Consider the following 21,018-nt stretch of genomic DNA (forward strand, 5'->3'; position numbering starts at 1 on the left):
TATTTTTCCTGTTTTTCTGATTTGAGAACTGTACACAAATACCCCTTTAACTGCAAATAACAGCAAATCTTGTAACTGTGCCGTACTGGGTTCTTTACCACAGACGCCTTTAACTGTACAGCCTTTATTTGCTGCTGTTTCTTGACATTGAAAACAAAACATAGACATTGTCTTCCTCCTTTTTGATACCAAAAATATAATATCAAAAGATCTTTAAATGGAAGTAAAAAAGTAGGAATTATTTAAATATTTTTTTTATGAGCTGGAGTGCTTTCTCCTTATAGGGGGGAAGCATAGAACGAAAACTCAGCCAATCTTTTTTTTCCAAAATACTTTTGGAATGAGAAAAAGTCTGAAAACTCTTTTTTCCATGATATGCTCCTATTCCAGAATTACCCACTCCTCCAAAACCAAAATAGGTATTGCTAAAGTGAACTAGAGTGTCGTTAATACAAACTCCTCCTGAAGAGATCTCAAAAATAATTTTTTCCTTTGTTCTCTCGTTCTTAGAAAACAGATACAATGCTAGTGGATTTGGATTTTTTTGAATAACTTCTATGGCTTCATCCAAATTTTTATAAGTTATGATAGGCAAAATGGGACCAAAAATTTCTTCTTGCATACTGGCTACATCCCAAGATGGTATTTCCATTAAAGTAGGTTCTATATAGAGTTGAGCCTTATCCATACCTCCCCCATAAATAATATAGTCTTTGTCTTTTGTTAAAATTTGGTTTAACCTTTCAAAATGTCGGGCATTCACAATACGCCCATAAGACTGGCTTTCTTGAGGAGATTTTCCATAAAATTCAACAATATTCTTTTTGATTTCTTCTATGAGTTCTTGTTTCACCGAATCCTTCACCAGTAAATAGTCTGGAGCAATACAGGTTTGACCCGCATTGACTGTTTTTCCCCATACAATTCTTTGAGCTGCCCATTTAATATTGGCTGTTTCGTCTACAATAGTAGGGCTTTTTCCTCCAAGTTCTAAGGTTACTGGAGTTAGATGTTCGGCGGCGGCTTTCATGACTATTTTCCCTACATTAACGCTCCCCGTAAAAAAGATATACCTAAAATTAACTGCAAGAAGATTATGATTCGTTTCCACTCCACCTTGTACACAGCGGATATAATGAGGTACAAAAGTATGGGAAATCATTTTAACCATAACCTCAGAAACATGCGGACAAAGTTCAGATGGTTTTAAAATAGCACAGTTACCGGCAGCCATAGCTCCAATAAGTGGCTCTATAAGTAAATGAAATGGATAGTTGAAAGGTCCTATAATGAGTACTGTTCCATAAGGCTCATAAACTATTTGAGAAGAGGCGGGAAATAAAAATAAAGGAGTTCGGATTTTTTCGACCCGAGCCCAAGATTTAAGATTCTTTATGGTATCACCAATATTCTTTAAAACAAATCCTATTTCTGTAAAATAAGATTCAAAAATGGACTTACCTAAATCTTTATACAAAGCCATATTAATTTCCTGCTCATATTCCAGTATAGCTTGACGAAGCTGCCGAAGTTGTTCTATTCTAAATTCCACATTCTTAGTAGTATGGGTAGCAAAAAATTCTTCAGCCTCCCCTAAAATATTTTGTGCCTCTGTTAAACTGAGCTCTGCTGTCATCATCTCCCCCCTCAAAAAAGAGTTATAACATTAAACAAACCTAAAAAATAATTTTACCTTTCTCTTTTATGTAAAAAGTCTTCAGCAAGATAATGTACCCTCTTGAAAATCAGTACACTAGTAAAAGTACACCTCAAAATTTTAAGTAGTATTCCTGTTCGGACAAAGCAAATTCACCGTTATTTTTCATATACTTTAATCTGATATTTAAGATTTTTTTAAACCCAATGAAAAAACTCTACAAATAATGGACATTAACAAACTCAGTCTGCCATTTTTACACAATAACTTGGTACTACCACTGAGAGTATTTGCCAGTTTTATTAACCCCTCCTCTCAGTGGTAAAAATTTAAAAATAAGTCCCCAGTTTTTTGCTAGAAACTCACAAAAACTAAGCTTTTAATAAGCTGATAACACTGGTAATAACAATATCTTCTACCGATGCACCGCGAGAAAGGTCGTTATAAGACTTAGCCAACCCCTGAATAATAGGTCCATAGGCATTATAAGCTCCAGATCTTTCCAGTATTTTATACCCAATATTTCCAGCACTCAAATCTGGAAAGATAAGGGTATTGGCATGCCCTGCTACATTGGAAGCAGGAGCCTTTTTTTTAGCAACTTCTGGGACAACAGCAGCATCGTATTGAAGTTCTCCATCAAAGTCAAAATCTACTTTTCTTTCCTTGAGAATATTCACGGCATCTCGTACTTTAGCTACCAGTTCGTGCTCTGCACTCCCCATGGTAGAAAAAGAAAGAAGAGCCACTTTAGGATCCTGCCCTGCTAGAGATCTAAAAGAATGTGCCGATGCTGTAGCGATATCAGCAAGTTGCTCACTAGTAGGATTAGGTAAAACAGCACAGTCTCCCATAACAAAATCTTGTTTACCCTGTGTAGACTCCATATAAAAACATCCAGAAACAGTTTTTACACCTGGAGCCGTACCAACAGCTTGAATACCCGCTCTAATAACATCCCCACTGGTATGAAAAGCCCCCAAAACCACAGCATCTGTATGTCCGTTGCGAATCATCATAGCACTAAAAAAACAAACATCTTTCAACATAAGATTTCTTGATTTTTCTTGTGTCATCCCTTTTGCTTCTCGCATCTTAAAAAATTCTTGAACATACGCTTCTGTATGGCTATCTGTAGCTGGATCTACAATAGTGATTCCATCTAGACTGACCCCCAGTTCTTGAGCTTTATTTTGAATTTCTTGTACAGGTCCTACTAATTTTAACTCTTTAACCAATTTTTCTTTGACCAAAATTTCCGCTGCTTTATAAGTTCGATCATCCATATACTCTGGTAGAGTTAAAGATTTTAAATCTTTTTTTACCGCCTCTTTCCAATTATTGACAATAGACATCTATTTGCCCCCTTTAACTTATTATAAATGAATTATTCTAGGTTTACTCCACCTAAATAAATGATAACTATGACTATATAAAAAAAGAAATGTTTTTACACAATAGTACTGAGGATATTTTTGTTTTTCTTTCTATTTTTCATAATTTGTACAGTTTTCTTAACAATATTATATCTCTGGTTATTTTAGTACCCTCATGTGGTGTTTAGTAATAAATTATCTACTCGTATTTCTAGACCACCTAGAAATAAAAAAGGCTAGAATATACAATTTTTTTTTATCGCTATAAAATAATTGTATATTATTAGGTCATCAAGTTAAAATGTGAGGGAAAAATGAATACTTACACAAAAACATTATCTGTGTCCAAACTACAAACACTCTACTTTTACGGAAGTTGGATTGCCTTTTTAGGAATTTTATCACAACTTTATGTTCCTTTGTGGCCTGTTCCTATTACCGGACAAATATTGGCATTTTTAATTTTAGGGTTGTTCAACACTCCAAAACAAACTTGGAGTATTGCTCTGTTTTATGTTTTATTAGGAATTATGGGTTTGCCGTTGTTTCATGGATTTTCAGGGGGAATTGCCTTTTTATCATCTCCAACATTTGGGTACATTTTAGGATTTCCATTACTTTCTGTTATAGTTTCTTCTTTAAAGCCTTTGATTACAGGAATTTATAGCTTTTACATTGTTAGTTTTTTGGCAATTGTTCCTTGTTTTATATTGGGGCTTCTTTATTTATCTGTATTTTTAGGCTTTAATTTTACACTATTATATTCTGGATTTCTTATTTTTATCCCTGGGGAGATAATAAAAATCTCTTTAGCCTACTACCTTTACTTTAGAGGAAAAACTCAGTAATCTGTTTATGGTTCAAGAATTTTTGCAGACCTTATCTGTATCCCAAAGCTTTAGGTTTCAATTTAAAACTGCAGACAAAAATATGGAAGGTATAGGACGGTACCAAACTCAAACAATATCCAATGGTATTGTTCTATACGAGCAGATATTTGAAATGGGTACAGAGTTGCTGATTGGAATGGATACAAAAAAATGGATTTTTGCGGAGCATTGTTATTTAGAACTCCATCGATTGAGAAATCAGTCTTTTGAGAAAATTTTTACATTCGAACCTATTGGAAAAAACTTAGAAAGTGATATCTATCGTTGCGGCAAAGATATTTACACCTCTCAAATGAAGATTCACAAAAGCTATATTACACTTCAGATTCAAATAGAAGGACCTCAAAAAAAGCAATTCATTCAATACCAATATTTTGATTCACATAAATAAAAACTCTCCCACATCTTTTAAGGGTATAAGGCGTTTTAGTTTAAATCTGTATTTTACTGCATATTATAAGTTAATATATATGGTAGGCATAGTATACACTCTTCCATCATCTATAAAAGGTTTTATCAAGCTACTATCTACTGAAAATTCTCATTCATCGATGAAGTTTTCCTTCATGTAAACTTAAAAAAGTTGTAAGCATTTTCAGTATCCATTTTTAAGAGAGTTCATTCAGAATTTAATGTTTTTTCTACAACAGAGGAACAAAAAACCTTTATTATTTTAAATGACCTCCCATTTTTATCTACAAAAATTGTTGGACTTTACTCTGATCCGTTGTTATCTTAAATAGATAACTTTCTAAGGGGTCTTTATGAAAAAGAATTCAAGCTTTTTGGTACAGGTACTCATTTTTTCTGCCATCATGTTGGTTTCAGAAGCGATGAGTTACCTACTAAAATCTTTCTTACCTGCACCTTCCTCTGTTGTTGGAATGGTCATTTTATTCTTACTGCTATGTTTCAAAGTAGTTAAATTAGAAAACGTTGAAGAACTCGGTTCTAAACTTATCGCTTTAATTGGCTTTTTATTTGTTCCTAGTGGTATCTCCGTCGTACAATACTGGGACATTATGGCTCAGTCTGGACTACAAATTAGTCTGATTATCTTTATTACTACAATCATACTTCTAGCTGGAACTGGTTGGTTTGCACAACTAGTACTAGGTAAAAAAAGTATTGATGAAATTGCTCGACTTGAAAAAGCGAGTAGAGAACAGGAGAAATAACTATGATTAATGCAATACTTTCTAGTCCTTTTTTTGGTATTTTTCTTTCTGTTGTCGTGTATCTAATTGGTATGTGGTTATTTAAAATATCCAAAAAGTTTTTTCTCTTTACACCTCTTTTTGTAGCTATGGTTTTGGGAGTTTTAATTTTACATTTCTGTAACATCCCTTACGAACAGTACAAAAAAGGGGGCGATATTATTATCTTCTTTTTAACTCCAGCTACTGTTGCCTTTGCTATTCCTCTTTACAAAATGGCAACCATTTTAAAAAAATATTTCGTCCAAATTTTTCTTTCTATTGCGGTTGGCTCTTTTTTATCCGTTATCGCTGTCTTTATTATAGGACAAATTTTTAATATTTCTGAGGCCGTTATGAAGTCTATTCTTCCACAAGCAGCCACAACAGCGGTGGCATTGCCTATTACCGCTCAGATTGGCGGGATTGCTCCTATTACAGCTTATGCTGTTATTCTAAATGCTGTTATTATTTTTGCTACAGGAAGTTTTTTCTTACACTTTTTTAAAATTAAAAACCCCGTAGCCAGAGGAATTGCTATGGGAACAGCAGGACATGCTCTGGGTGTGGCACGAAGTGTGGAACTAGGTGCAGTGGAAGCTGCTATGGCAAGCATTTCTGTTGTTGTTGTAGGTGTTGTTACCGTATTTATTGTACCACTCTTTTTAAAAATCATGGGCATTGCTTTTTAATAGCAATTTACCTAAAAATTTGCTACCTCACTTTAGAGAGGTAGTGATTTTCTTACTTAGGAACACAACTAGTATAAAAAAATAAGGGGACGACGAATCCTCAGATAGAAAGGGAAAAATCTCCCCTCCTAGAAAAGGAGAGGAGAACAAGATTAGTTTTTCTTATCGTTATCTTGGTTGCTTTTAACACCACGAATAAACATTTCACTACCAATGTAAAGTAGAATAATGGCAATTAAAGCATTTAAAAGCTTGAGATCTACATTACTGACAAAAGTTAAAGCCAAAATAACTCCTACAACTCCAGCAATAGCCATAAAGATACTTGCTTTTTTTGCATAAGCACCATCTTGGATAAATTTATTTGCTGCAGCAGCCATACCCGCTCCTGCTCCTGTATACATAATTGGATAAATGGATCTGGCATTCATACCGAGCATAATCATTAATGCCATAGTCGGTGCAAAATATCCTAATCCCCAAGACTGAAGCATACCAATAATAAAAGCTCCAATAGCTGCAATCACCAGTTTTACTCCTGTGACTCCTGTGGTACCAGAATCTAGAGTTTCTGATCCTTCCACCGCAGTATAAGCACCGTAAGTTTTTACAGCAACAATAATACCAACAATAACAAGGATAGGTCCTACAATCATCAATACTTTTCTCTCAGAAAAGTGAGAGATAAGCTTGGCTCCAATCCATCCACCAATTGCAGATAAAACAGCCACTGTTAAAACGGTAATTCCGTCTACTTCAATAATGGACATCCCAACAATAATTTCAATCATTGTAGGCAATAGCCCAATACCAACGGTGAGAGTACCTGGCAATAAGCGAAGTGGAATTTGGTCAAAAATACGGTTTAAAGAAACCGCTACAGCATAACTACCTACACCAATGGCGTCACAGAAGTTTGCAACAAATCCAATAATGGATGATTTAACAGGGCTAACCTTTTCTGTAAGCTCCCCTCTTTTGTGAGTTTTTTGAATATCACGTGCCATTAATGCTGCTAACACAATTCCCGCAATAGCAAAAAACCCTTTAATAATGTTAATTAACATCATTCCCCCTAGGAAAAATTCGTTTTGAACTGTTCTAAGATAAGAAGATTTCTCTCAAAAAAAAAGCATTTTATGATTTCTTTACAAAAAGAGCTTTGTAAATCCGCAGAGTAATTTCCTCTTTCAATAAAAGTAAAAAACTATAATATAAAAGAAACCCTATCACTAATAAACCAGGCAATATAAAAAGATTAGGACCCGAAATAAAAGAATGAATAAAAACTACTGAAAAAAACATTAAGATTCCTGCTAAAAGATTTTTCATTGTGAACATAATAGAATCTAGATCTATAAAAGGCTGAAATGTTTTTCTTCGTAATAAAAACATAAGTAAAAAAAGATCTACTAAAGAGGCAAATAACAAAGAAATAGGCAAAACATCCAAACCAAAATCAGGAAAAAATTGGTACATAATCACAACATTAATAACGGTAGATACCAAACTCCCCAAGAGGGGGTAAACATAAAGCCCCATCCCTTGAAAAGCGCGAGTCACCATAGTCACCAAAGAATAAATCAGAATTCCGGGAGCAAACAAAATTAACATACGCCCAATCCGTTCAATGGCAAGAAGATCTATTTTTCCTAGATCTCCTGCTACCAATAAAATCAAATCTCGATACACAAAAGAGCTAATTTCCACTCCAAAAGCCATAAAGAGTATCATACATGGGAAAACAACAATACAAGTCGTCTTCATACCTTCTGTGTAGATTTGGTTTTTTACATTTTGGTTCCTCTCCCGAGAAATTGTAGGAAGTAATGCCGTAGAGATCCCCGCACTTAATACAGCAATAGCCATTTGGATAACCAAAAAAGATTTATCCATAACACTATTTCCGCCCTCAATCTGAGAAGAAAAACTATTGGTTAACAGTTGATTAACCTGGAAAAAAGCCATACCAAACGCTACAGGAAAAAACGATCTGAGAAAAAACTTTAATCTGGGACCCAAATGAAAGTCAAAACGAAATCTCAGCCCTGTTTTATATACAAATGGAATCTGAAGAACAAAGATCATCATAGCATTGCAAAGATAGCCTATAGCCAAAATATCTATACCAAAACTTTTATGCCCCAAGTGGATCAGCAAAATATTTATGATATTTGCCACAGCTGGTGCTAAAGCAGGAACGAGATATTTTCCTTGAGAGTTTAAAACCCCCATTAGAATTCCTGCAAGAGAAATAAAGTTTATAAAAAACACCATAATACGACTTAAATGTACTGTAAGAGCAAAATTTTCGCTGGATTTGTGGATAATAGAAATATAACTAGGAGTAAAAACAAAGGCAACAATAGAAATAAAAAAGGAAATAACAAAAAGGTAACTTAGGACTTGATTAGCAAACCTCTGTCCCGCTCCCCTATTTTTGGGCCACAATGCCGAAAAAATAGAAATAAAAACAACCGAAAAAGCGCCTTCTCCCAAAAGATTCCTCAAAACAGTTGGAATCTTATAGGCAGAAATATAAGCATCCAGTTCCCAACTAGCACCAAACAAGTATAAAGAATATTGCTCTCGAATCAGCCCGAGCATTCGAGAAAGAATCACCGGCACCCCGACCAAAAGTGCTGCCTTAAGAAAAGAGCGATAATGACTTTGGCTGGGCTTCATTTTATTTAGTCAGCTGAGATTTTTTTCTTCTTTCTAAAATCAGTACCCTGATAATGAGAAGACAGATAGAAACAGAGATAAAAGCATCGGCAAAATTGAAAAAAAACCAGCGGTGTACCCCAAAACCGATATCAATAAAGTCTACCACACGACCATAAAATAATTTCCACTGCCCTTCATAATAAAAGTATCCAAAAATCCTTTCTAAAAGGTTTCCTAGAGCTCCTGTCAATATCAATATATAAAGTACCTTAGAAAATGTATCCGTCGTTCTCCTATACTCTACAACAATAACAAAAATAACCACCACGGCCAAAAGTACGAGCAGTAAATTTTTAACCAATGGATAACTAGCAGCCGTAGAATGCCCAATTCCAAAAATAATACCACTGTTTTCTACATAAGTAAAACGCAAAAAATTTCCCAAAATCTCTTTTGGAACAGCGTACACAAGGTTCTTTTTTACCAAAATCTTGGAGACTACATCTAGTAGTAATCCTAACCCCATAATAACAAAAATCCACTTTTTTTTCATAAACTTTCCTCTTCCGAGATAAAGAATTTATTGAAAAATTTCATCAAAAACAAATTCTTTTCACCCTCCGTTTACCCCAAAAGCTTCCATTTGTTTTTATAAAAAATCATGACTATTATTTACCCTAGTAACTTAAAAAAAATAAGGCGGTTATATGTCAGGACACTCCAAATGGGCTACGATTAAAAGAAAAAAAGGGGCTAATGATGCTAAAAGAGCAAAAATTTTCACCAAAATCCTCAAAGAAATCACCATTAGTTGTAGGGGTGCTTCTGGAGACCCCGCTACCAACCCAAGACTAAGACTTGCTATGGAAAAAGCAAAAGCCAATAATGTTCCTAAAGACAATATTGAAAGAGCTATTAAAAAAGGATTAGGCGAAACAGGAGGTGCCGCTTATGAGGATTATTTTTATGAAGGTTATGGTCCTGCTGGAATAGGAATTCTCATAGAAGTCCTTACCGATAATAAAAATAGAACTGGAGGGGATGTTAGAGGAATTTTTACAAAATCAGGTCATTCAATGGCAGAAGCTGGTGCTGTTTCTTGGAATTTTGAGCGAAAAGGTATGATTACTATTTTTGATACCACGGAAGATGCAATTTTAGAAGAAGCCATGGAGTTAGGAATTGACGATATAGAAACAGTCGACCCAAATGTCATTCTCTATTGTGAACTAGATGTTCTTGACCCTGCTGCAAAAAAACTGGCAGAAAAATATAAAATAGAGTATGAACTCACAATGAAGCCCAAAACCCTGATAACTCTTGATTCACAAGAAGACATTAAAAAACTCTTTGATCTCATCGAAAAACTGGAAGACCATGATGATGTCCAAAAAGTTTATGCCAATTTTGATGTTTCTACGGAGATGTTAGAAAAAATGGCGGAAGAATGAAAATACTAGGAATAGATCCTGGTACAACTCGTATTGGAGTTGGATTTATACAAACTCAAGGTTCCAAATATCTCCCGCTGGATTATTCTCTACTTGTGCAAGAAAAGGTACTACTCCCCCTTTCCTTAAGCGAAAAACTTTGCGTTATCCACGATAGTATTGAAAAAGTTTTACAAAAATTCAATCCAGATATTGTGGGTGTAGAAAATCTGGTGTTTGCTAAAAATGTGAAAACCGCTTTCCCCGTGGCATATTCTCGTGCGATGATTTTACTGGCTTGTGGAAAAAAAGGGATCCCTGTATTTGAACCAACTCCACTCCAAGTTAAACAAGGAGTGAGCAGTCAAGGAAATGCCAGTAAAAAACAAGTCGCCTTTATGGTAAAAACTATCCTTAATATCTCACAAGAAACAAAAATTTTAGACGATATTACAGACGCCCTAGCCGTTGCTATTACAACGGCCAATTTTTATAACTCCATCCAAAAAAAACAATCGATCCAGTTATCAAATACCTAAATGTTGATACTTTCTTTATTAAGAATGCGAAAAATAACCATAGCCAAGCGATTGGTAATACTTACCTCTTGATACCAAGAGTGTTTTTGACTGAATTCTTCGCCCCAAAATACAGCATCCGTCCCAATAACTTTTTGAATAATTCCATCTTGGTAAGCTTGATTGAGCCTTTCTACCCCCTTTCCTGAAAAAAAAGGAAAAGTACAAGTTAAAATAATTCCCAAAGCTCCTTCTTCTTTTAAAGTCATAGCTGCTTTTACAATGGTACTGCCACTGTCAATCATATCATCCACCATAACCACATCTTTTCCTCTTACTTCTCCAACCAACTTAATATTATCAATCGTATTGGCTTGAGCGTAGTTCCTTGTTTTATACATAATAGCCACTTCATTACCAAAGTACTTAGCATAATATGTTCCTCTTTCGGCACCTCCTGCATCTGGAGAAACAACGACAAAATCATTTTTTGGATGTAACGCCTCCACGGCTGGAATAATCACTTCAGAAGCCCGAAGATTATCTAAACGAGCAACATCAAAAAAACCCACTACAGCTTCTGCATGAAGGTCGAATGAAAAGACTCGAGCGGCTCCTGCTTCTTCCAAAAATCTGGCGGCAAGTTTAGCGGTAATTCCCTCTCGTCCCTTACGGCGTTCTTGCCGTGCATAAGGAAACTGAGGAATAATTACATTAATTTCACTTGCATCCGCCTGACGAGCAGCATCAATGGCAGTTAGAAGTGCTATAAAATTGTCGTTTATAGAACGATCCGAGAGAGGATCTTGTAATAGCTGGACAATAAAAACACCTCTTTGTCTTATAGATTCATGTATTACTGTTTTCACTTCTTTATTAGCAAACCAAACTTCCTCTGTTTTTATCAGTCTAGCTTGAATATGACTGGAAAATTGAAGATTAAAACTCTCAATTAGTTTTGATGTAAACTGCTTAGCACTCTCACAAGCAATTAAACTTGCTTCTATTGGCTGATAACACATATAACAACCTCTTTATGTTTGGAAAATCCGCACAAAATTTACCTCTTTTACTCAAAAAAAGAAAATACTTCTCCTAAGAATTAAACACGAAACTTTCTCATTTTTTCCAAATGAATCATCACAGACCAAATATCACTACTGTTAATGCCAGAAATGCGGGAAGCTTGACCCATAGAAAGGGGTTGAAATTGTTTAAATTTTTCAACGGCTTCTCCTCGCAGGTGTTCCACTTGGGAGTAATCAAAATCTTTGGGAATTTTGTAGTTTTCCAATTTTCTAAATTTACGAATAAGATCATTTTGCTGCTTTAAATAGCCTTCGTACTTACAACAAACATAAACACCAAAAATCTCTTCTTGTGTCAACCCCCAAAAAGGCTCCATCTGTTTGAAATTTTCCATAGGAATATCCTTGATAAGAGCTTTGTGAAGAGGATCTCCTACTTTTATCTTGTTGTTTCTTAAAAACGGATATTCTTCAAAATGTTTGGGGCGTACAAAAGTATGTGAAAGGTTTTGATAGGTATTTTGAATATGAGACCATTTTTTATAAAAAGGTTCTATTTGTTCATCCGTAATTAATCCCAAATTATGAGTTAAAGGCATAATTCTTTGGTCTGCATTGTCATGCCTTAAATGTAGGCGATATTCTGAACTAGAATTAAAAAGGCGATAGGGTTCCATAACTCCTTTACAAACTAAATCATCTATTAAAATCCCAATATACCCTTGATCTCTCCCTATAATAAGGGGTTCTTCTCCTTTTAATTTTTGAGCTGCATTGATTCCTGCCATAATACCTTGACCTGCAGCTTCTTCATATCCAGTGGTTCCATTGACCTGCCCTGCAAAAAACAAGTTTTTCACAAATCGACTTTCTAAGGACAAAGAAAGTTGAGTTGGATCAAAGTAATCGTATTCTACAGCATAACCCGGTTTTAAAACTTCTGCATTCTTCAAACCAGGAATCGTGCGTAAAAATTCTTTTTGTACATCTTCCGGCAAAGAAGAAGAAATTCCATTGACATACATACTATTGTGGTAAAGAGTTTCTGGCTCTAAAAAAACTTGATGTCTCGCTTTATCTGGAAATTTTACCACTTTATCTTCAATAGAAGGACAGTATCTTGGTCCCACACCTTCAATTTTGTTCAATCCATAGAGTGGAGATTGATCCAAATTATTCGCAATAATATCATGCGTATTGGGATTAGTATAGGTAATGTAACAGTGGACTTTAGATTTTGGCAGTTCTTTAGTAAAATGAGAAAAAGAGAAAAAATAATCTTGATTTTCTTGTACTTCTACTTGAGAATAATCTACCGTTCTAGAATTGATGCGAACAGGAGTACCTGTTTTCATTCGACCTTTTTGGATCCCTTTTTCTGCAAGAGAAAAACTTAATTCATCGGCACTTTTATCTCCGCTTCGCCCTCCTTGGGTAGTATAATTCCCCAAAAAGATTTTCCCATTCAAAAAAGTTCCAGCTGTAATAACAACCACCTCAGAAAAGAGATTTCCCACTCTTTCGGTATTCACTCCAACAACTCGCTCACCATCAAAAAGTAAACTCACCACCTTATCTTCTAACAACATAAGATTTTCTTGATTGTGCAGTACATTTTGCATATAAAGAGAGTACAAAACTTTATCCGCCTGGGCTCTAGGAGACCAAACAGCTGGTCCTTTAGACATATTGAGCATTCTAAACTGAATCCCAGTAGCATCAATAGCCTTACCCATCTCGCCACCTAATGCGTCTAACTCCCTTACCACTATTCCTTTTGCAATTCCTCCTACCGAAGGATTACAAGACATCTCCCCAATAAGATTGATATTCATAGTAATACAAAGAGTTTGAAAACCTTGACGAGCCAAAACCAAAGAGGCCTCTATACCTGCATGTCCTGCTCCCACAACAATAGCCTGTAGTGAATTTATACTATCTATTTTTTTCATTTTTTCCTTCCACTAGAGCAGTAAATTTAACAAAAAACTTGAAATAGGAAAAGAAAATATCTATCTTTATGGAGGAGTATTTTATGTGTGGAATTATTACTTATATCGGAAATAAAAATGCAAAAGAAGTTCTACTAACAGGTTTAAAAAAAATGGAATATAGGGGATATGACTCCTCTGGTCTGTTAATGATTAATCCTTCTAACAAAGAAGTTATTTTAGAAAAAGCCGTTGGTAAAATATCTGAGCTAGAAAAAAAAATAGAAGATATCCCTATTTCTGACAAATTTACTGTAGGGATCGCTCATACTCGCTGGGCTACTCATGGTGGTGTTACCGAATTTAACGCCCACCCCCATTTTGACCAAACTCGCTCTTTCTTTCTCGTCCATAATGGAATTATTGAAAACTATAAAGAAATAAAAACCTCTCTTTTACAAAAAGGATACAAATTTTCTTCTGATACGGACTCTGAAGTTTTATGCCAATTGATTGCTCATTGTTATGAGGGTAATCTCTTAGATGCCACAAAAAAAGCCCTATCCCTTACAGAAGGAGCCTATGGAATTGCCGTTATATATGTCCACAATCCCACAGAAATTGTATTGGCACGTAACGGTAGCCCTTTGGCTATTGGTATCGGAAAAAATGAAATGTATGCCGCTTCCGACCCTAACGCTTTAGCCAGTTATACGCAGCAGATGGTTTTTTTAGATGATCAACAGGTAGCTCTGATAACACAGGAAGATTTTCAAATTACCTCCTTAAAAACCAACCAAATTGTGGACAAAAAAATAGAAGAAATCTCCATAGATTTGACTCATATTGGTAAAGGTTCGTTCCCTCATTTTATGTTAAAAGAGATTTTTGAACAACCCAGTTCTCTAGCGAATGTTTATAAAACTAAAATAGATTTTGAAAAACAGAAGATTCAGATTTCTGGTGTGTTTTTATCTAAAAAAGAGCTCAAAAACTTACAAAAAATCAATTTTTTGGCGTGTGGAAGTTCTTGGCATGTAGCAATTATTGGAAAATACTATATGGAAAGGCTCGCACGTATACCCGCAGAATATGAATATGCCTCGGAGTATCGCTATCGCCACCCTATTGTAAATCCCAGAAGTTTTTATGTAGCCATTAGCCAGTCTGGAGAAACCGCCGATACCTTAGCCGCTATGAAACTAGTCAAAGAACAGGGTGCCGATATTTTTGGAATTACCAATGTCGTTGGTAGCTCCATTGCTCGTGAAACCAAAGGCGGTATGTTTATTCATGCAGGGCACGAAGACGGAGTGGCTGCCACTAAAACATTTACCTCCCAAATTATGGCAGTGTTGTTATTGTCTCTGTATATGGGTGTACACAATGGAAATCTGGAACCTAATTTGTATCACGCCATTTTGGAAGATATTCAGACCTTACCAGAAAAAATAGACCGAATTTTGGACCAGGCAGAAGCCATTAGGGTTATTGCAGAAAAATATGCCCATTATGAAGATGCTTTATTTTTAGGAAGAGATGTTCTTTTTCCTATTGCTTTAGAGGGAGCTTTAAAACTTAAAGAAATCTCCTATATTCATGCAGAAGGCTACCCAGCTGCCGAACTCAAACACGGTCCTCTTGCCCTAGTAGATGAGAAAACCCCTAGCTTTATTATAGCTACTCAAAATCCTCTTTACAAAAAAACTATCTCCAACATTCAGGAAATCCGTGCTAGAAATGGAAAAACTGTTATTATTGCAACAGAACACGATAGAGAAATTCGATCCTTTGCAGATGATGTTATTTATGTACCGCATATCCATGAGTATTTACAACCTCTTTTAGCTACTATTCCTTTACAATTATTAGCATATTATATTGCCACAAAACGAGGAATCAACGTAGATAGACCTAGAAATTTGGCAAAAAGTGTTACCGTAGAGTAAACTTATGAAAGGTAAAGAAAGAATGTTATGGGTATTTATCACTGGATGTCTAGCTGGTACCTTATATTTTTTTCACCTTTCTCCTTTCAAAGATACGGCTGATAATTTAACCACAGACAGCATTCACTATCCTCTGCTAGACATAGCCAATAGCTATTTACAAGAATATTATATTTCGCCCGAAAAGCTGGATAGAAAACAATTATTGTATGGAGCCGCTGAAGGCTTGTATAAAGCCACTGGAGATGAGTATACAGCAATATTTCCACCCCATGTTTTTAAAGAATTTACCGCTGATATTTCTGGAAAAATTGCTGGTATTGGAGTGTACTTACAAAAGCAAGAACAAGATATTTTTATTCTTTCTTTAGTTCCTAAATCCCCTGCTATTGAAGCAGGGCTTAAAATAGGTGATAAACTTATTAATATCAATGAAATTCCCATTAGTAATTTTTCTATAGAGGAAATTTCTAGTCGTATACAAGGAGAAGAAAACAGTTGGGTAACCCTAGATATTTTTAGACCATCCACACAACAATACAAAAATATCAAAGTTTTAAGATCTGTTATCTCACTACCTTCTGTGTTTTCCCAGATAATTAAGGAAACAATACACTATATAAAAATCACCGATTTTAGCGATAATACTGCTGATGAAGTAAAAAAAGTACTAAAACTTCACTCTCAAGCCCAAGCTCTCATTTTAGACCTAAGAAATAATCCAGGTGGACAGATCGATTCTAGTAATACTATTGCAGGTTTTTTATTACCTGAAAAAACTCCCATTGTTTCTATCAAAAGTCCTCATCCCGAAGAGAATCTCACTTATTACACAAAACCAAAATCACTTCTTGTAAACTTAAAAAGACCCATCGTCGTTCTTATTAATGAGCAAAGTGCATCAGCTGCAGAAATACTTGCAGCCGCTTTAAAAGATAATAACAGAGCTATTTTAGTAGGGAAAAAGACTTATGGAAAGGGCTCTATTCAAAGTATTTTTTCCGCTGAATACGATCATGAAACTTTTGGTATTAAAATTACTACTGCTCATTATCTTACTCCTTCTGGCAAAGATATTAACCATATTGGAATTCAACCCAATATCAGCGTAGATCTACCTACAATTACTCCATTGGAACAAACAAAACTAGATAGTATTTTAGAAAATCGCTTGTTGGAAAAAAACTTAGGTAACCATTTGGAATACCCTCTTACCTTAGAACGGTTCGCTAAAATTCAGACCGATCTCCTAGAAAATAATCTAACTATCCCTGCAAACTTACTTCGCAGAATTATTCAAGAACAAAAAAATATAGTTCAGGGTCAACTCTACACTGTAGAGTGGAATTTTGATTCTCAACTGGCAAAAGCTATAGAAACTGTACAAAAAAATCTCAAAGGATAATTATGAACCCAAATGTTATTAGTCAATTTATTGAACCCTACAATTTTATTACCATCAGCCCTAATACTTCTTTACAAGACATTCTAGTAATATTAAAAAATAAGGTAAATACTTTCACCCCCATTATTGTTAAAGAAAATAATCAATTATTAGGTTATCTCCCGTTATATATTTTACCTTCTATGATACTCCAAGCTCAAGCCTCACAAAAAAGTTTTTCCCACATACTGGTGGAAACTTTTTTTATTGCTCCTCCTCCTATTGTTTCGGAACAGGCAGAAATAGACCAAGTACTGAAAACAATGCAAACTCATCATTGTTCTTTACTTTTAGTACAAAACCCACAAAATATTCTCGTTTCCACTATTTCCATCGATCAAATTTTGACAGTACTCGAGATTAAAAAAGCCCTCTAGACTTTTTACTGAAAATTGTTTATATTTATTGGGCAAATAAAAAAAACTATTTGAGGAGGTTTTATGCCGAAATTGTTATCATTTGATGAGGAAAGTCGCCAAAAACTTTTTACGGGTGTGGAAAAACTAGCCCATGCCGTAAAGGTAACACTTGGTCCAAAAGGTCGTAATGTGGTTTTGGAAAAAAAATTTGGGGCTCCTAATATTACTAACGATGGCGTTACCATTGCTAAGGAAATAGAATTAGAAGACCCTTTTGAAAATATGGGGGCTAGCTTAATTAAAGAAGTCGCTACCAAAACAAACGATTCTGCTGGAGATGGAACAACAACAGCCACTGTTTTGGCTTATAATATGATCAAACACGGGCTTAAGGTAGTTGCCGCTGGTGCTAATCCTATGGACATTAAAAGGGGTATGGAAAAAGCAGTAGCTCAATCTGTAGAAGCCATCAAAAAAATCTCTCGTCCAGTGGGAGATAATAAAAGTATTGCTCAGGTAGCCACTATTTCTGCCAACAATGACTCTTTTATTGGAGAACTTATTGCTAAGGCTATGAAAGAAGTAGGAAACGAAGGAGTCATTACTCCAGAAGAAGCTACCTCCACCGAAACTACTTTGGATTTGGTTTTAGGTTTACAGTTTGACAGAGGATATGTTTCACCTTATATGGTAACCAACACAGACAACATGACTGCCAACTTAGATGATGCTTTCATTTTAATTACAGATAAAAAAATCTCTTCTATGAAAGATCTTCTCCCAATACTGGAAGGTATTGCCCAAACAAGAAAACCATTGTTAATTATTGCTGAAGATATTGAAGGAGAAGCTTTGGCTACTCTCGTTCTTAATAAAATCAGAGGAACCCTGAATACTGTTGCTGTTAAAGCCCCTGGTTTTGGAGATAGAAGAAAAGCTATGTTGGAAGACATTGCCATTATGACAGGCGGAAAAGTTATCACAGAAGAACTCGGTTTGGAACTAGAAAAAACAACCGTAGAAGATCTAGGAAAAGCCAAAAAAATCTCTATTAATAAAGACAACACTACTATTGTAGAAGGACAAGGACAAGAAACCGAAATCCAAGCTCGTATTAATCAAATCAAAAAATTAATGGAGGATTCTACTTCTGCTTACGATAAAGAGAAACTCCAAGAAAGACTGGCAAAAATGGCTGGTGGTGTAGCTGTTATTAAAATCGGTGCCGCTACCGAAGTAGAAATGAAAGAAAAGAAAGCTCGTGTAGAAGATGCTTTAGCTGCCACTAAAGCTGCTGTAGAAGAGGGGATCGTTCCTGGTGGTGGTGTAACTACCGTACGTGTTGCTAAAGAGTTAGAAGCATTGGAAGCTAGTTTGACTGGAGATCAAAAAATTGGTGTTTCCATTGTCAGAAAAGCTCTAGAAGCTCCTATCAGACAGATAGCCGAAAATGCAGGTTTTGACGGTGCCGTTATTGCAGAAAGAGCTAAACAAGAAAAAGAAAATATTGGTTATGATGCTCAAAATAACGAATGGGTCAACATGTTGGAACGAGGAATTATTGATCCTGCTAAGGTAGAAAGAGTCGCTATTGAAAATTCAGCCAGTATTGCTGCCTTATTTTTAACTACAGAATGTGCTGTGGTAGATAAACCCCAAGAAGAATCTGCTGCTCCAGCTATGCCAGGCGGCATGGGTGGAATGGGCGGTATGGGTGGAATGTATTAATCGTACAACATAAAAATTTTACAATGTACGAAAGAAATTCTGCTTCTTACCAAAACACAAAAAGAGAGATCCTCTCCTTTCCAGAAGGAGAGCTCTCTTTGAGTTTGAGTTTGAGTTATTGCAAAAAAAATCCTAAATATTCCGAACAGCCATTTTTATTACTTCAAGATGTCTCTATAAAAGAGCTTCATACCGTATTATTTCGTTTTTTGCAAGTAAGACCACGTTCTGTATGGGAATGCGAAAAAAAATTACAAAAATTAGGCTTTTTACCCCTAGAAATTAAAAAAAGTATTGATTATTTCCTCTCCCAAAAATGGCTGGATGACAAGGTATTTGCACTATTTCTTTTAGAAGGAACGCAGTCTGATAGACCTGTCGGTGCTTATACTATTCAACAAAAATTAAAAGAAAAACATGTGGACTCGGAAATCATTCATCAAATTCTTTCAGAGTATCAAAAAGAAAATTCTTTTGAAGAAGACGGTTGGAAGCTTTTACAAAATCAACTTTATCGTTTTGAAAAATATGAAGATCCTCATAAAAAACGCGAAAAAATTCAAGCCTACCTCTATCGACGAGGTTTTTCAGGAGAAGATATAAAAAAAATTTTGAAAAAACTTTAATTTTTTCACTCCTATGCCGAGAATAATATCAGTGAATGTGGTTCCCCTCCCAATACCACATTTCGCCAAGGGATAAGATTAGTCTTGTCCCTTATTTTTTTAATCTTTATCCGTTTGCCACTCTTTATGACGGATATTCACCCCAGAAAAAACATAAATAAGATCTTGTGCTAAGTTGGTACAGTGATCCCCTGCTCTTTCCAGATTTTTGGAAATGGTGACTTGATTGATAAAAAAGTTTACATGTTGAGGTTCGCTCATACAATGCTGTAAAACTTGTCTAAAAAGAGTACTGTTGTTTTCATCTATTTTTGCATCCAAAGTTAAAACTTGTCTGGCAATGTCCATATCTTCTTTATCCAAAGACTCTTTAATCATTTGGAGCATTTCTTGAAAAATATTGTGATTTTCTACAAGTAAAGGATTTCTTGTAACGGATGGATCCACTCCATAAAATCCATTTTGAACAGTAACATGAGCACGAGACGCAATATTATAGGCAATATCTCCTAACCTTTCTAGGTCCGTATTCATCTTGATACTCATCACAACTTTTCTTAAATCAAAAGCAACAGGATGTTCCAAAGCAAAAATACGAATAGCCTGTTCGTCAATCATATTCTCGTATTCGTTGATCGTGTCTTCCAAACTATTCACGGATTTATAAACACTCTCTTGATGTTCAAAATAATAGTTCATAGCACTATTCATAATCTCCTCTGTCAACCCTAACATAAAAAGCAGTTTCTTATCTAGCTCTCTTAACAAAGTATCCAAACGTAACATAAATCCCCCCCTACCCAAATCTTCCTGTGATATAATCTTGTGTTAATATATCTCTAGGTGTTGTAAAGATAATATCGGTAGAACCATATTCTACAATTTTTCCCATATAAAAAAAGGCAGTATAATCGGATATTCGAGTCGCCTGTTGCATATTGTGGGTAACAATAACAATGGTATATTTTTCTTTCAAAGAAAGCACAAGTTCTTCTATTTTCTTTGTAGAAATGGGATCTAAAGCGGAAGTGGGTTCGTCCATAAGAAGTATTTTAGGTTCTACAGCCAATGTTCTTGCAATGGAAAGTCTTTGTTGTTGTCCACCTGAAAGAGAAGTTGCACTAATTTTCAACTTATCTTTCACTTCTCCCCATAAAGCCGCTGCCGTTAAACTTTTTTCTACAAGCTCATCTAGTGTAGATTTGTCTTTAATACCCCATATTCTAGGACCATAGGCAACATTATCATAAATAGAAAAAGGAAAAGAACTAGGAGTTTGAAAGACCATTCCCACTTGTCTCCGTAAACTAATAACATTCATACTCTTAGAGTAAACTTCCTCATCATAGACTTTTAAAGAACCTGTAATACTAACATTAGGATATAGGTCGTTCATTCTATTGACACAACGCAAAAAGGTAGATTTCCCTGATCCTGAAGGTCCAATGAGGGCACTCACAGAATTTTCAGGAATACCAATAGAGACATTTTTGAGAACATGTGTTTTTTCTTTGTCATTTTGATAAT

The 21,018-nt window shown here is 35.3% G+C and overlaps 1 protein-coding gene across 1 annotated transcript; it reads left to right on the plus strand.

Moving 5' to 3' along the window:
* Nucleotides 1–17,218: 17,218 nt before the first annotated feature.
* Nucleotides 17,219–18,865, plus strand: LOC138694252 (chaperonin GroEL-like). Its single transcript, XM_069817783.1, has one exon. The coding sequence runs from the start codon at nucleotides 17,219–17,221 to the stop codon at nucleotides 18,863–18,865; it is 1,647 nt and encodes a 548-aa protein (XP_069673884.1).
* The last annotated feature ends 2,153 nt before the right edge of the window (nucleotides 18,866–21,018 follow it).

The sequence above is a fragment of the Periplaneta americana genome, unplaced genomic scaffold, assembly GCF_040183065.1.
Source record: "Periplaneta americana isolate PAMFEO1 unplaced genomic scaffold, P.americana_PAMFEO1_priV1 scaffold_85, whole genome shotgun sequence".
NCBI lineage: Eukaryota > Metazoa > Arthropoda > Insecta > Blattodea > Blattidae > Periplaneta > Periplaneta americana.